The sequence below is a fragment of the Hyperolius riggenbachi genome, chromosome 1 (genome assembly GCF_040937935.1).
Source record: "Hyperolius riggenbachi isolate aHypRig1 chromosome 1, aHypRig1.pri, whole genome shotgun sequence".
NCBI classification, from domain to species: domain Eukaryota; kingdom Metazoa; phylum Chordata; class Amphibia; order Anura; family Hyperoliidae; genus Hyperolius; species Hyperolius riggenbachi.
In genome coordinates, this window is record NC_090646.1 from 12,154,225 (window position 1) to 12,170,535 (window position 16,311).

General features: G+C 48.0%; 1 protein-coding gene across 3 annotated transcripts in view; it reads left to right on the top strand.

Moving 5' to 3' along the window:
* DCTN1 (dynactin subunit 1) overlaps positions 1-16,311 on the top strand; it is a 102,014-nt gene that overhangs the window by 73,778 nt on the left and 11,925 nt on the right. For all 3 annotated transcript variants that reach the window (XM_068273671.1, XM_068273675.1, XM_068273680.1), the window contains 9 exons: positions 997-1,165; positions 2,197-2,265; positions 2,948-3,010; positions 3,865-4,014; positions 5,589-5,750; positions 7,300-7,431; positions 7,525-7,653; positions 8,223-8,365; positions 13,669-13,835. In XM_068273671.1, the coding sequence (XP_068129772.1) occupies positions 997-1,165; positions 2,197-2,265; positions 2,948-3,010; positions 3,865-4,014; positions 5,589-5,750; positions 7,300-7,431; positions 7,525-7,653; positions 8,223-8,365; positions 13,669-13,835 (1,184 nt within the window). The remainder of the gene's footprint in view (positions 1-996; positions 1,166-2,196; positions 2,266-2,947; positions 3,011-3,864; positions 4,015-5,588; positions 5,751-7,299; positions 7,432-7,524; positions 7,654-8,222; positions 8,366-13,668; positions 13,836-16,311) is intronic.

Here is a 16,311-nt window from a genome sequence, read left to right on the forward strand (position 1 = left end):
GCTATGAGTCCCCCTGCTGGGCAGTCAGTGTATGTGGCATGTTAGTACATCTCAGTATAGCATATACAGGGAGAGGTGAGAATAGGAGAGCAATGTCTCCCCCTGCTGGGCAAGCAGTGTATGTGACATATTAGTACAGCTCAGTATAGCATATATGGGGAGAGGTGAGACTAGGAGAGCTATGTCTCCCCCTGCTGGGCAGTCAGTGTATGTGACATGTTAGTACATCTCAGTATAGCATATATGGGGAGAGGTGAGAATAGGAGAGCTATGTCTCCCCCTGCTGGGCAGTCAGTGTATGTGGCATGTTAGTACATCTCAGTATAGCATATACAGGGAGAGATGAGACTAGGAGAGCTATGTCTCCCCCTGCTGGGCAGTCAGTGTATGTGACATGTTAGTACAGCACAGTATAGCATATACAGGGAGAGATGAGAATAGGAGAGCTATGTCTCCCCCTGCTGGGCAAGCAGTGTATGTGACATATTAGTACAGCTCAGTATAGCATATATGGGGAGAGGTGAGACTAGGAGAGCTATGTCTCCCCCTGCTGGGCAGTCAGTGTATGTGACATGTTAGTACATCTCAGTATAGCATATATGGGGAGAGGTGAGAATAGGAGAGCTATGTCTCCCCCTGCTGGGCAGTCAGTGTATGTAACATATTAGTGCAGCTCAGTATAGCATATACAGGGAGAGGTGAGAATAGGAGACCTTTGTCTCCCCCTGCTGGGCAGTCAGTGTATGTGACATATTAGTACAGCACAGTATAGCATATACAGAGAGAGGTGAGACTAGGAGAGCTATGTCTCCCCCTGCTGGGCAAGCAGTGTATGTGACATGTTAGTACATCTCAGTATAGCATATACAGGGAGAGGTGAGCATAGGAGACCAGTGTCTCCCCCTTGTGGGCAGTCAGTGTATGTGACATGTCAGTACATCTCAATATAGCATACATGAGCCTGTGCTGTGAGTAACATGTGCCTCTTCCCTGCAGGGCTCTCAATAAATGCAGTGTGGAGGTGTACAAGAAGGTGGGGGCGCTGTACCCAGAGATGAGCGTACATGAACGCTCCTTGGACTTCCTTATTGAACTTCTGCACAAAGACCAGCTGGATGAGACTGTTAATGTGGAGCCGCTCACCAAGGCCATCAAGTATTACCAGGTATGATGGGAGGGGTCCGCCCCTTGGGGGCGTGAGCTCAGCTGTGGCAGGGGAGGGATCTGCACCTCGGGGGCGTGAGCTCAGCTAGGGCAGGGGAGGGATCCGCACATTGGGGGCGTGAGCTCAGCTATGGCAGGGGAGGGATCTGCACATTGGGGGCGTGAGCTCAGCTGTGGCAGGGGTGGGATCTGCACCTTGGGGGCGTGAACTCAGCTGTGGCAGGGGAGGGATCTGCACCTCGGGGGCGTGAGCTCAGCTGTGGCAGGGGTGGGATCTGCACCTTGGGGGCGTGAACTCAGCTGTGGCAGGGGAGGGATCTGCACCTCGGGGGCGTGAGCTCAGCTGTGGCAGGGGAGGGATCCGCACCTCGGGGGCGTGAGCTCAGCTGTGGCAGGGGAGGGATCCGCACCTCGGGGGCGTGAGCTCAGCTATGGCAGGGGAGGGATCCGCACCTCGGGGGCGTGAGCTCAGCTATGGCAGGGGAGGGATCCGCAGATTGGGTGAGTGAGCTCAGCTGTAGCAGGGGAGGGATCCGCACCTCGGGGGCGTGAGCTCGGCTGTGGCAGGGGAGGGATCCGCACCTTGGGGACGGAGGGGGGGGGGGTGAGCTCAGCTGTATGGGATTATGGCGTGTACATGTTGGGGCTGCAGACCTGTCACAGTTACTTGTTGTCTGACAGTGGAGCTCTAACAATGATATAAAGTCTAACAGCAGAAATATCAATGATCCTATCTAGTGCTGAGTACATTAGGCATTGCCCTCTTCCTAGCCCTAGAGACATTCTCCATAGATGGGTGGGATCTCCTCTTCACTTCCAGCGACTGGTTCTGACCCGTCTCCTGCAGGCGCCTCCCCCATTCACAGATACTGGATGCTATACACATGCATGTGCTGCCTGTCATTAGTGAATAGGAGCCCGGGGGGGGGGAGGGGCTGGTAGTGGTAAGGGGAGACTCGCTCACCCCATGCATGGAATAGAACATTAGGCTGCTGCTCTGATGTAACAGGATTTGTGTTGGTTTCTCGGCAGCATCTGTACAGCATCCACCTGGCTGACCAGCCTGAGGACTGCACCATGCAGCTCTTCGACCACATCAAGGTGAGGAATATATTTACATTACTATCCAGATATCAACCCCACCGCAATCTCAGGTCTGCACAGGACCTTCTATTATCCTCCTCTAGAATCACCTCCTCCTATTCATGTATACAAGATTTCTCACGTGCTTCACCCCTCTTCTAGAGTCCTCTGCCACAACATATCCGTCACTCCCCAACCTTTCCTATCTTTACACTTGCCCTCAAAACTCACTTCTTCTATCAAGCATACGCTTTACCTTAGGACAGTTCATCTTTGACCTCTGGCCAAGTTGTTCTGCCTATAAGATAACATAAAACACACTGCCTCTAGGTATTATTATGGTATACTACTCCACCTCTTGTTCCACCCTATTCCTTTAGATTGTAAGCTCACAAGGGCAGAGCTCTCTCATTTTGTGTTTAGGATTTTGTTACACATTTATTCATATTCATTTTGTCACTGTCTTTGTACCGATTCTGTACTCTGTACCAGCTCTGTATTTTGTATATTGGCGTACGCCATTGTCTGTATTATTATGTACCTCATGTTTGATTCTTACTTTGTACAGTGCCACGGAATATGTTGGCAATTTATAAATAAATATGAAATACTCGGACTCTGTAGGAACCGGAGCTGGAGGGGGCTGAACCAGTCAGTGAGTGTTTATAATGATTAATTGTGAGCTGTGTTTTCCCCGCAGTTTACGCAGAGCGCCCTGGACTGTATGGGAGTGGAAGTCAGCAGACTGCGCGCCTTCTTACATGTGAGTTACGTAGCTTGGGCGATAAGACATCCGTCCATCAAGGTTCACCAGAGAAAAAATTACATGAAATAACCGCTGTCCTGCATCCTCACATATCGCACTCGATGCAGAGGGATGGGAAACCACTTGGGCCAGTGAGCCTTCATTCAGCCTTATAGCCCACTAAAGCCCTTTTATTTGCACTTTGGAGTCGCCAGTGCTGCTATGGATAAAAAAAAAAAAAAAATTAGGGTGAACAGTCATAGTGTCACTGTCTTTTTTATTTTTTATTTTTTACACTTCAGGTCCACTCTAAATACAGATTTCGAATTTGCCATAACTACTTCCGGTAATAATAATCCACGGTTTAGCCACTCTTACCGTAAAGCAGAAGTTTTTTTCCTCCATACGCAGATCATGTCCCTTTATCCTTCGTATACATGTTGGGACTTTTGTGACAGGAGAGCGCAGCTATAACCACTTCAGCCTTTAGTGTATTTTCACCTTATGCTTTTGAGCAATTTTCACCTTTCAGTGCTCCTCCCATTCATTGGCCAATAACTTTACCACTACTAATTACAACAAAATGATCTGTATCTTGTTTTTTTCCATCACCAATTAGGCTTTCTTTGAGTGGTACCTTTTGCTAAGAATTATTTTTTTCTAAATGCATTTTAACAGGAATATTAAGAAAAAAATGAAAAAAATTATTTCTCAGTTTTAGCCATTATAGTTTTAAAATAATACATACCCCCAGAATATCCCTAAACTGAACTTGCATATTGAAGGTGTGTCCTAATTAATGCTGTGTGTTGTCAGCCTTCAGCGCCCTCTGCTGGCCCGGTGTCTCACACGTTTTCTGTTTGCTCACACAGATTGGGCAGGAGGCCGCAGACTTTGCCATCCTCCTGAAGGATCTGGAGACCTCGTGCAGCGACATCAGACAGTTCTGTAAGAAGATCCGCCGCAGAATGCCCGGGACTGAGGCCGCCGGTATACCAGCCGCCCTCGGCTTTGGACCGCAGGTGAGACTGACACATAGCACTTAGCAGCTTATCTTGCAGGGTCACACCGTACTGGTGTGTGTGTGGGGGGGGGGGGGGGTTCTGCATGAAAAACCTAGTGACTCTCACCTAGATAACCTCTCCCCAGACACATTTATGTGCTGCAGGAAGTGATGTGACACTGGAGGATATGCTGCAGGAAGTAGTGTGAAGCTGCAGGCTATGCTGCAGGAAGTGATGTAACACTGCAGGTTATGCAGCAGGAAGTGATGAGACACTGCAGGTTATGCTGCAGGAAGTGATGTGATGCTGCAGGAAGTGATGTGACACTGCAGGTTATGTTGCAGGAAGTGATGTAACACTGCAGACTATGCTGCAGGAAGTGATGTGATGCTGCAGGAAGTGATTTGACACTGCAGATTATGCAGTAAGAAGTGATGTAACACTACAGGTTATGCTGCAGTAAGTGATGTGATGCTGAAGGAAGTGATGTGACACTACAGGTTATGCAGCAGGAAGTAGTGTGAAGCTGCAGGAAGGGATGTGGCACTGCAGGTTATGCTGCAGGAAGTGATGTAACACTGCAGACTATGCTGCAGGAAGTGATGTAACACTGCAGGTTATGCTGCAGGAAGTGATGTGATGCTGCAGGAAGTGATGTAACACTGCAGGTTATGCAGCAGGAAGTGATGAGACACTGCAGGTTATGCTGCAGGAAGTGATGTGATGCTGCAGTAAGTGATGTGACACTGGAGGTTATGCTGCAGGAAGTGATATGACACTGCAGACTATGCTGCAGGAAGTGATGTGATGCTGCAGGAAGTGATGTGACACTGCAGGTTATGCAGCAGGAAGTGATGTGACACTGCAGATTATGCAGCAGGAAGTGATGTAACACTACGGGTTATGCTGCAGGAAGAGATGTGATGCAGCAGGAAGTGATGTGATACTACAGGTTATGCAGCAGGAAGTAGTGTGAAGCTGCAGGAAGTGATGTAACACTGGGCGCGATCGCTGAACACCGAACTACTTCTCCGTCCAAGTTGCTACGACTCAGGGGGAATAGTATTTAACGCTGAGGGGAATTTGGGCAGCAGCAGAGAGAGCAGACATTTGCCCCACCCTGCGCCCAGCTCACCGACAGCGAAATCACATGTACGCCTTTTTTAAGCTTTTTACACTCATAAGATGAAACTCAGCCGTGGAGGGTTATATAGACCGACAATCTTGCGTGTGTGCAGCACCCCTCCCCTTCCGGGTTCCCTCAACAGCCGAAAGTATTGTTTTCACCCAGTCCGCCATATGACATCACTTGCGTTTTCGCTGCGTCAGCCCTCTGCGTATCCACACACGTCACTAGCCTGCAATCTAGTGACGCGTCTGCACAGTACTGGCCCTGCAATGCTGCCAGAGGTATTTAGTCCTGATCTGGGCTGGGAGACATTCCTCGTCCTTGTGTTACCAGGCTTTAGTCCCAGTGTTTGCCTTGCATTCCTTGTCTGTATATGCTGTAGCTGTGTCTCGTCTCTCCGTCACACTATAGGGTTACTGTGCTTTGTCCAGTCATTGGCTGACCGAGTCTCCTCCTCTTCCAGGTCTCTGAGACGCTGCTGGATTGCCGCAAACACCTCAAGTGGGTGGTGGCGGTGTTCCAGGAGGTGGCTGCGGCTGGAGCTCAGATGATCGCTCCTCTCGGGGAGAATGAAGGTCTGCAGGCCCTCAGACTGGAAGATGTCGCCTTCAAGGCCACCGAACAGGTAAGTGTGAGCAGAGGGTCGCAAAGAGATAGCTTTTTGGCTTTACATTAGATACATATAGATTTATTTATTTGTGTTATTGAAGGCTTGATGATCAGCCTATGCCGGTTACTGCAGTCCTCTATGTACTTAGATTTCCCATTATAAACAATACTGGCAGCACTTCTACAGTTCTGTCTGGGAATAAAACAGTGGCGGGTTGGAGTTTGGGGTCACACTACAGCTTAAATCTGTCCACGGAAACTCACCACAATGGGGGAACGGACGTGTTGGTGGATCCTGTGTTCAGAATGGGATCCCTTCAGACTTGTTATGATTTGTCTATTCCGTGGTGTCCATTGTACTGATGGAGCACTAAATCCCGACCAGCGTGATTTGTACAGACAGAATAACAATCTGCGCAATGCTATGTGTGACATGTCCGATACAACCGAGGACATCTTAAAAGAGGTTCATGCTGTTGATGGTGTACTGACTGCACCCAGGGTTTAAGAATAGCCCCCCTGACTCCTTCTGTCATCGGGGGAGGGGGGGGGGGAGATGGAGAGTAGAGCAGTGTCAGCGCCATACATTACCTTCATAAGTCCTTAAATAAGTCCTCCTCTCTTCACTGTATCTGCCGCACAGCCAACCTCCCTGCAGCTCCCACCTGAGTAGTCACATGACATGCATCAAGAGTCACTGTACAGCCAATATCCCTGCGGCTCCTGCCCCAGCATGTCACGTGACATGCATCAAGAGCTGCTGTACAGCCAATCTCCCTGCAGCTCCCACCTGAGCAGTCACGTGACATGCATCAAGAGCCGCTGTACAGCCAATCACCTTGCATCCCCTGCCCCAACATGTCACGTGACTTGCATCAAGAGCCGCTGTACAGCCAATCTCCCTGCATCCCTCACCCCAGCATGTCACGTGACCGGCATCAAGAGCCGCTGTACAGCCAATCCCCCTGCAGCTCCCACCTGAGCAGTCACGTGACATGCATCAAGAGCCGCTGTACAGCCAATCCCCCTGCAGCTCCCACCTGAGCAGTCAAGTGACATGCATCAAGTGCCGCTGTACAGCCAATCCCCCTGCAGCTCCCACCTGAGCATGTCACGTGACCTGCATTAAGAGCCGCTGTACAACCAATCTCCCTGCAGCTCCCACCTGAGCATGTCACGTGACCTGCATCAAGAGCCGCTGTACAGCCAATATCCCTGCGGCTCCTGCCCAGCCATGTCACATATCAAGAGCTGCAGGCATATATAGCTTGTATGGTGGCTACAGTAAAGAGAGGATACTGAAATATTAGGGAGATTAGGTGGGGGATAAGCAGGGAGGGCCTAACCAGCAGGGTTTTGCTGGGGGGTCCCCGATGGGATCACGGTACACCCCTGCCCCCACCCATGGGGTGAACCCATCATAAATGTGCAGAGGATTTATGTATGATTTCACTGACCCACCCCCTTTAAGCCCCTTCCTCAATCTGACTAATTTAATGTGCTGAAAAAGCAGAATGCAGGCAGAGCTTTGTTGGCGGTTTGCTTGATCTCCTTCCGTTCTGCAGATTTATGGCGCCCAAGGCAGCAACCCATACGAGTGCCTCCGACAGTCGTGTGCCATTCTGATCGCCACCATGAACAAGATGGCCACCGCCATGCAGGAAGGGGAGTATGACTCAGAGAGGCCTCAGAACAAGGTAAGCAGAGCATTGGTGGGAGGTGTGTGTGTACCATTCCTGGCACCGCCTCTTACATGCTTACATGCGCTTGTCTCCTCCCCTCCTCTCCAGGCTCCTCCTCCAGTAGAGCAGCGAGCCGCCGCCCTCCGCGCAGAGATAACAGACGCTGAGGGATTGGGACTGAAGCTGGAGGACAGAGAGACCGTCATCAAGGAGCTGAAGAAATCCCTGAAGATTAAGGTAAAACTCCGACGCTGGCCACTCCTATAGACGGGAACAAGTGTCACGTCTGCTCCATATACGCACACATTGCTCAGAATCTACTAGATGAAATTCAGGAATAACCTCTTACGATGAACCAAATGCATATTCAGTGTCCCATGATCTATGACTGTGGTCATCAGAAGAAATGATTCCTAACGTGTGTATGAATTGTGTATAGTATGAAATGAGGGTGGGGTAGTGTGAAGTGATGGTTATAGGAGAACTCGTGGAAAAGCATGTGAGCAGTTTGGTCAGCTGATGGATGTACAAGTCTCTGATTTGCTGGTCCTGATCATGTGCTAAAGCGGGATGTGATCACAGCAAATGAAAGCTTTGCAACTCTATCAGCTGATCAAATAACCGATTTCATTTTGGAGAAGAAGTTTGTCATTTTATGCTCCTTGGTGATGGCTGTGTGCTGCCGCAGTCATGTGATACCGCAGTCATGTGATACCGCAGTATTGCAGTCATGTGACGCCTCAGTCACATGATACCGCAGTCACGCCATAACGCAGCCATGTGATTGACTCCATGTGTCTTTCTAGGGAGAAGAGCTGAGTGAGGCCAACGTGCGTCTCAGCCTCCTGGAGAAGAAGCTGGACAGCGCATCTAAGGAGGCCGATGACCGTGTGGAGAAGATCCAGACCAAGCTGGAGGAGACGCAGGCTCTGCTGAAGAAGAAAGAGAAGTATGTTTACTGGGAGATTCTGCAGCTGTAGGAGGGAGACTGGCTGTGAGGGAGATGCTTTGTAGTTGGGTGCTCAGAACAACACACCTGGCTGATGGTGTCACAAACACGGGTCAGTTTGTTAAAGGACAACTGAAGTGAGAGGGATATGGAGGCTGCCATATTTATTTACTTTTAAACAATACCAGTTGCATGGCTAACCTGCAGATACTCTGCCTCTAATACTTTTAGCCCTAGACCCTGAACAAGCATGCAGCAGATCAGATGTTTCTGACATTATCGTCAGATCTGACAAGATTAGCTGCATGCCTGGCTGCCAGGCAACTAGTATTGTTTAAAGAGAACCCGAGGTGGGATTTAATTATGTTAGTGGGGCACAGAGACTGGTTGTGCACACTAACACCAGCCTCTGTTGCCCCATTGTGTGCCTCCAGGACCCCCTTATGTGCGGCTATAGCCCCCGCAGTGCTAGCGACACACAGCGTGTCGCCAGCACAATGTTTACCTATGTGCTGTCTGTTAGCGCCGCTCCCCCGCCTCCTCCATATCGGCGCTACCCGCCTGCGTCACTTCCCTCCCGCTGATAGGAGGGTAGTGACGCGGGCGGGTAGCGCCGATACGGAGGAGGCGGGGGAGCGGCGCTGACAGACAGGCGAGAGGTAAACATTGTGCTGGCGACAGGCTGCGTGTCGCCAGCACTGCGGGGGCTATAGCGGCGTGCAGGGGGGTCCTGGAGGCACACCATGGGGCAACAGAGGCTGGTGTTAGTGTGCACAACCAGTCTCTGTGCCCCACTAGCATAAATCAAACCTCAGGTTCTCTTTAACAGGAAATAAATATGGTAGCCTCCATATTCTTCTCACTTCAGTTGTCCTTTAAAGGGAACCTAAACTGAGAAGGAATTGGATTTTTCCTTTTAAAATAATGCCAGTTGCCTAGCAGTCTTGCTGATCCTCTGCCTCTAATACTTGTAGCCACAGCCCCTGAACAAGCATGCAGATCAGGTGCTCTGACTGAAGTCAGACTGGATTAGCTGCATGCTTGTTTCAGGTGTGTGATTGAGCCACTACTGCAGCTAAAGAGATCAGTAGGGGAGTCAGGCAACTGGTATTATTTAAAAGGAAACATCCATATCCCTCTCAGTTTAGGTTCCCTTTAAGCTGAAAGGTGACGGCAGCTGGTTTCAGCTAACAGGCAGAGTATTGAGTAATAGACAGCCTGACTGAGGTCTGAGGTTCCAGAGGAGCTATAGTGAAAATAATGTAGTTAATAAAGTCACTTATTTATATTTTACAATATTTATAAATGATTTATTCAGTGTTTGCCTGCTGGAAAATCTTTTCTCTCTGATTTTACATCCTGAAATGTATCACAGGTGGCGACATCTGTAGTCCCGTCAGGCACATCTATGCGGAATGTTTGTTTACTGAGAATTCCGAAGCCAGTAGAAAATATCTGGTCTCCCAGAATGCTCTGGGAGTAGAATTCTGCATAGCTAAACACCACTGAATGAGCGGGACTACATACAATGTTAAATATGTATATTTATTAACCACTTCTGGATCCTTGGTTCCTATATAGACACCCCTGAATGCTTCAGGATTAGGGCTGTATAGATACATACTTCAGTGTTTTTGCTGCTGTGTGCCCCCGTCCCGCTGTGCGCTGATTGATGAATGGGAACACTGGTTTTCCCAAAGCGGATCCAAGTGCCTATAATCACTCAGCTTTTTTATTACCGTATGTATATCACGAGGGTATATTGCTATTTTTGCAAATACGGGCTTTTAATTATTGACATAGTATAAAGAAGCTCAAAATGGGACAAAATACACTTTTATTTCCAAATAAAATATTGTCACCATGAATTATAGTAGGGACATAATTTAAATGTAATAACTGGGACACATGGGCAAATAAAATCTGTGGTTTTCTCTACAGCAGCAGTTATTTTCATGGCTATAAACGCTGAAAACTAAGAAATAATGATTTTTTTCATTTTTTCTGATTCACTTAAAAAATGCATAAGAATACTGTAAAATAATTCTTAGCAAAAAGTACCACCCAAAGAAAGCCTAGTTTTACCCGCAAAAAAAAAAAAACAATATATAGTTCATTTTGGTGTGATAATTAGCAAGAAAGCTGTGTTTTTTTTAAGGGGAAATACCTGTTTCCCAGGCGGTATGATTATTTTCAAACCATAAAATCAGGAAAAAATCATGCTGACAGCCAGCAGCAGCCCCAGCACTCACTCACCTCCCTTGGGTCCAGTGCTGCAATTTTCCCTCCGTCCTCCGGGTGGTGCTGTAACCCTGTAGTCAGATCACCGATAAGTGACTAAGAGCCTCCGAGGACAGAAAAGAGAACGGCTGCCGGCATCTGGATCCCCCGGAGGGTGAGTAATAACACCTGCTTGCCGGCCATTGCTCTGCATTGAGCTCCTGGCGGTTGCCCGACCGCAGCTTGAAGTTACTGCCAGGGAGGTTAATTAGCGTACGTACAAAAAGGGCGCCTGGACAAAAAGGGCGCGGGGTGTAAACTCTAAATAATAATTAATCATTAATAGGGTTTATAAAAATAGTGTGCTATATTTTGTTTACAAATAAAGTTTAACAAAATTATAAATCATTAAATAATGTTTATAAAATCGGAAATTGTGAAAACGTTAATCTTCCCTATTTCTAAAGTTAAACTTATATTATTGTTTTTTTAATAAAAGTAATTATATGTTTAATTGTTATAATTGTATATTATTGTGAATAACCTTCATTTATGGTTTGTTCTTATAATAAAATCTGAAAATATTCTTTATAACGATGATATAAATATAAGTACGTTCGTAATAAGTGTTGTAAAACATTAGTAATTATTACTAAAATTTTACTAAAACTATACCTAAGCCTACTCTTACACAGAACCCTCCCTGTACCTATCCCTAACCCCTAGACCCCCCTGTTGGTGCCTAAACCTAAGACCCCCCCTGTTGGTGCCTAAACCTAAGACCCCCCCTGTTGGTGCCTAAACCTAAGACCCCCCTGTTGGTGCCTAAACCTAAGACCCCCCTGTTGGTGCCTAAACCTAAGACCCCCCTGTTGGTGCCTAAACCTAAGACCCCCCTGTTGGTGCCTAAACCTAAGACCCCCCTGTTGGTGCCTAAACCTAAGACCCCCCTGTTGGTGCCTAAACCTAAGACCCCCCTGTTGGTGCCTAAACCTAAGACCCCCCTGTTGGTGCCTAAACCTAAGACCCCCCTGGTGGTGCCTAAACCTAAGACCCCCCTGTTGGTGCCTAAACCTAAGACCCCCCTGTTGGTGCCTAAACCTAAGACCCCCCTGTTGGTGCCTAAACCTAAGACCCCCCTGGTGGTGCCTAAACCTAAGACCCCCCTGTTAGTGCCTAAACCTAAGACCCCCCTGTTGGTGCCTAAACCTAAGACCCCCCTGTTAGTGCCTAAACCTAAGACCCCCCTGTTGGTGCCTAAACCTAAGACCCCCCTGTTGGTGCCTAAACCTAAGACCCCCCTGTTGGTGCCTAAACCTAAGACCCCCCTGGTGGTGCCTAAACCTAAGACCCCCCTGTTGGTGCCTAAACCTAAGACCCCCCTGTTGGTGCCTAAACCTAAGACCCCCCTGTTGGTGCCTAAACCTAAGACCCCCCTGTTGGTGCCTAAACCTAAGACCCCCCTGTTAGTGCCTAAACCTAAGACCCCCCTGGTGGTGCCTAAACCTAAGACCCCCCTGTTAGTGCCTAAACCTAAGACCCCCCTGTTGGTGCCTAAACCTAAGACCCCCCTGTTGGTGCCTAAACCTAAGACCCCCCTGTTGGTGCCTAAACCTAAGACCCCCCTGTTGGTGCCTAAACCTAAGACCCCCCTGTTGGTGCCTAAACCTAAGACCCCCCTGTTGGTGCCTAAACCTAAGACCCCCCTGTTGGTGCCTAAACCTAAGACCCCCCTGTTGGTGCCTAAACCTAAGACCCCCCTGTTGGTGCCTAAACCTAAGACCCCCCTGTTGGTGCCTAAACCTAAGACCCCCCTGTTGGTGCCTAAACCTAAGACCCCCCTGTTAGTGCCTAAACCTAAGACCCCCCTGGTGGTGCCTAAACCTAAGACCCCCCTGTTAGTGCCTAAACCTAAGACCCCCCTGGTGGTGCCTAAACCTAAGACCCCCCTGGTGGTGCCTAAACCTAAGACCCCCCCTGTTGGTGCCTAAATCTAAGACCCCCCTGTTGGTGCCTAAACCTAAGACCCCCCTGTTGGTGCCTAAACCTAAGACCCCCCTGTTGGTGCCTAAACCTAAGACCCCCCTGTTAGTGCCTAAACCTAAGACCCCCCTGGTGGTGCCTAAACCTAAGACCCCCCTGTTAGTGCCTAAACCTAAGACCCCCCTGGTGGTGCCTAAACCTAAGACCCCCCTGGTGGTGCCTAAACCTAAGACCCCCCTGGTGGTGCCTAAACCTAAGACCCCCCTGGTGGTGCCTAAACCTAAGACCCCCCCTGTTGGTGCCTAAACCTAAGACCCCCCTGTTAGTGCCTAAACCTAAGACCCCCCTGGTGGTGCCTAAACCTAAGACCCCCCCTGTTGGTGCCTAAACCTAAGACCCCCCTTTATTATGTGGATAATAATGTTTTACTAATTATGGATGCAAAAAATATATTCCAATTTACATTACGTACTGATCGCTTTATTTTGTGAATAATGTTCTAAAAACAGTAAGGGATAAAACTTTAAATAATGTTTTAATTATTTAAATAAGATAAATATATTTAGTATTTTCATAAACGTTATTCGGCACGGGTGCATTTTATAAACGTAAATCAACACAAGCTCAGTTATAAATCATTAAACATCTCCGGGCGCCGTTTGTAAACTTTATTTAGCTCCGGGCGCCGTTTGTAAACTTTATTTAGCTCCGGCGCCCTTTTTTCCTGCTCTGCGCCCATTAAACGTTATTTATTATGGGAGTGAATGGCGGCGCCCTTTTTGTCCACTAGCTGCCTGCGCCCTTTTTTCCCAGCTCCGGTTAATTATATACATAGAGAGAGTTTCTGATGCTGAAACCAGGAAAATAGATGTAAAAGCGCTCATCATGAGCTGTACTGTATGTCACCACAGTGCTTCTGTAATAAGCCGTGCACAGCCGTTATATTGTGTTACCAGAACTCACTTGTTTTGGGGGACTAATCTTATAGGCAGGATATACATGCTGGACCCCCATCCTTCTGCCTTGTCCTGCTCTGCTTGTGCTGGTCATCACTTCAGCATTACCAGTAAATGTAATCATGCTCTCTCTCCTGTGTGCAGGGAGTTTGAGGAGACCATGGACGCCCTGCAGGCAGACATAGACCAGCTGGAGGCAGAGAAGGCCGAGCTCCGCCAGAGGCTGAACAACCAGTCCAAGCGCACCATCGAGGGCCTGCGGGGGTCTCCCGGCTCTGGCGTGGCCTCCATTGTGTCCGGCATCGCTGGAGGTAAGCGGGGAAAATGCTCTCACAGTTCACTGTTTACAGCAAGCAATACAACCAGCCAGCCAAAGAATAACCAGACACATCTGTTTACTTACAAACCTGGGATAGTGGCAAGGTACTCCTGCCATTAGAGGGTGGCAGAGGCTGCCATAGTAACCTTATTTCTAAACAGAAATGCTGGTTTTGAAAATAGTTTGGATTCCATAATGCAGTGGATCGATTGAATATGATCTTTTTTTTTTTTTTTTTTTTTTCAACCTGATCGAAACTACGATTGTCGCTAAAAATCATGCTGTTAATTGGCACCTATAGAATCAGTGAGGCAGATTGGGGAGGGCCTGTCTAAAAGGTGGCCAATCACCTGGTTACACATCGGTTTCTGTTTATGGTGGTGTGGTCAAGAGGCTATAATCGCTTCTGTGGTCGGGCTCCACCACCAGGCAGTTCTGACTACAGGAAGCACCAGGTACTATAGAGAAAGGTAAGGTTGTGTACACAGCACAGCCTCGCCTGTAGGGGCCACTGCCTCCAGTTTGGTAGACACTTGTGTTTATAACAAGAGATCCACAAACAACATGTTTCAGGGTTACCCCCTTCCTCAGGTGTGCACGCTTCATATGAACTGCACCACACCCTGTAGCGGTAAACCCACCTCCTGGTCAGCTGACCACTGTGACGTCACAGCTCAAGTCCATATTAAGCCCTTCATATCAAGAATTCAAAGGTTGGTGCTACACATAATAGATGTCTACCCACAGATCACTTCAAAGCATATAGCTGTTCAATCATTTAAACATAACAGACGTTTTCCCCTATAGGGTGTGGAGCACTGTTACACATACATTTGCTGTGATTCCTATGAAGCCTTTACAGCTGAGGAAGGGGGTAACCCTGAAACATGTGGTCTGTGCATTTTTAAAAAGCCCTTTGAGTGTCTCCTTCCCTTTTGTTGGATTTACTGATCTGTGGAGTGGTGAGCCACTGGAGGGTTGAGCGCTGGCTACCGAGGTCGGTTCTGTTCCAGCACTGTGAAAGTATTATAATAGTCCCAAAACTAAAATTTCAGCAACTACTCTTAGATACATAAAATAACATTTGGAAGCATTCCTGGTGTGTAAAATAGTTTATTTTCACAGCAAAGAGCGGTACAAGATTTCTTATCTAAGGTCGTTGGCAAAGGCAAGAATCTCCCTGTGCCTGTGTCATCACACTGCCCCCTCCCTCTGCTGAATAGACACATCGCCCTGGCAACAGATGAGGCACTTCAGAGTGAAGGCACAGAGAGAGTCTTGCCTTTGCTGATGACCAGAGATAAGCAAGTTTCTGCTGCTCTCTGCAGTGGAGAATGCATTTTACACACAGGGAATATGTGGGAATGCTTTCAAATGTTCTTTTATGTGACTAAGAGCAGTTACTGAAATTGAACGTTGTGTCTCGGGTTTGGCCAGGGGTCAGTACAGCGGTTGGCATTGAGAGGTCAGTCAGGCAGTGTTGGGAGTCTGGAGAGCTCCGGTGTGATTTGATCCTGAATGTACTGGTGTGTGATGGTAATTCTGCTGTTCTGTGTGTCTTCCTGTCCTTTCCCCATGTCAGAGGAGGAGCAGAGAGGTACAGTACTGGGCATAGTGCCCCCTCCCCCCCCCCCCCCCTCCCCCACACAGCATGCTACATCTATACCACACAGGGGCCTATCTATAACAGACCCATCCTAATATTACACGGAAATAATTCACTCTGCTCTGAGAAGCTACGAGGATCGGCTGCTCTCATATTCATCTATCAGTTACTGTAACTAGAATAATAAGCATATCAGTGTTATTTATTTCTACTCATTTTCTACTCTCCGACCTTTGCTGTGACGTTTTGTAATAAATCTCAATTTTAGAATTAAGTACACTTGAACTGACAGAGATATGGAGCCTGCCATATTTATTTCCTGTTAAACAATACCAGTTGCCTGGCAGCTGGTCTATTTGGCTGCAGTAGCGTCTGTATCACACCAGAAACAAGCATGCCGGTAATCTTGTCAGATCTGAAAATAATGTCAGAAACACCTGATGTGCTGCATGCTTGTTCAGGGGCTGTGGCTACAAGTATTAGAGGCAGAGGATCAGCAGGACAGCCAGGCAACTGGTATTGCTTAAAAGGAAATAAATATGGCAGCCTTCATATACCTCTCACTTCAGTTGTCCTTTTAGTCAGTTGTGGACATTCACAGCGGCCTGAACACTGAAACATGAAGATGCTTTTTATTAGCCTTAAACCACGGGGCTCTGGGGCAATGTTTATTGAGAGCGGAGTGACACTTTATAGTTGAGGTGAAAGTTACTTATTTTCACTTTTGGATGAAAGGTTTTTATTGTTTTGTCCTTTTTCCAGAGCAATGTCTTGGAAACGTGACCACTGATTCTCGTTCTTGTGACAAATATAAAACGTTGAGACTCTATATTTCCCATATCTCCCTGCAGTGGAGGCGGAG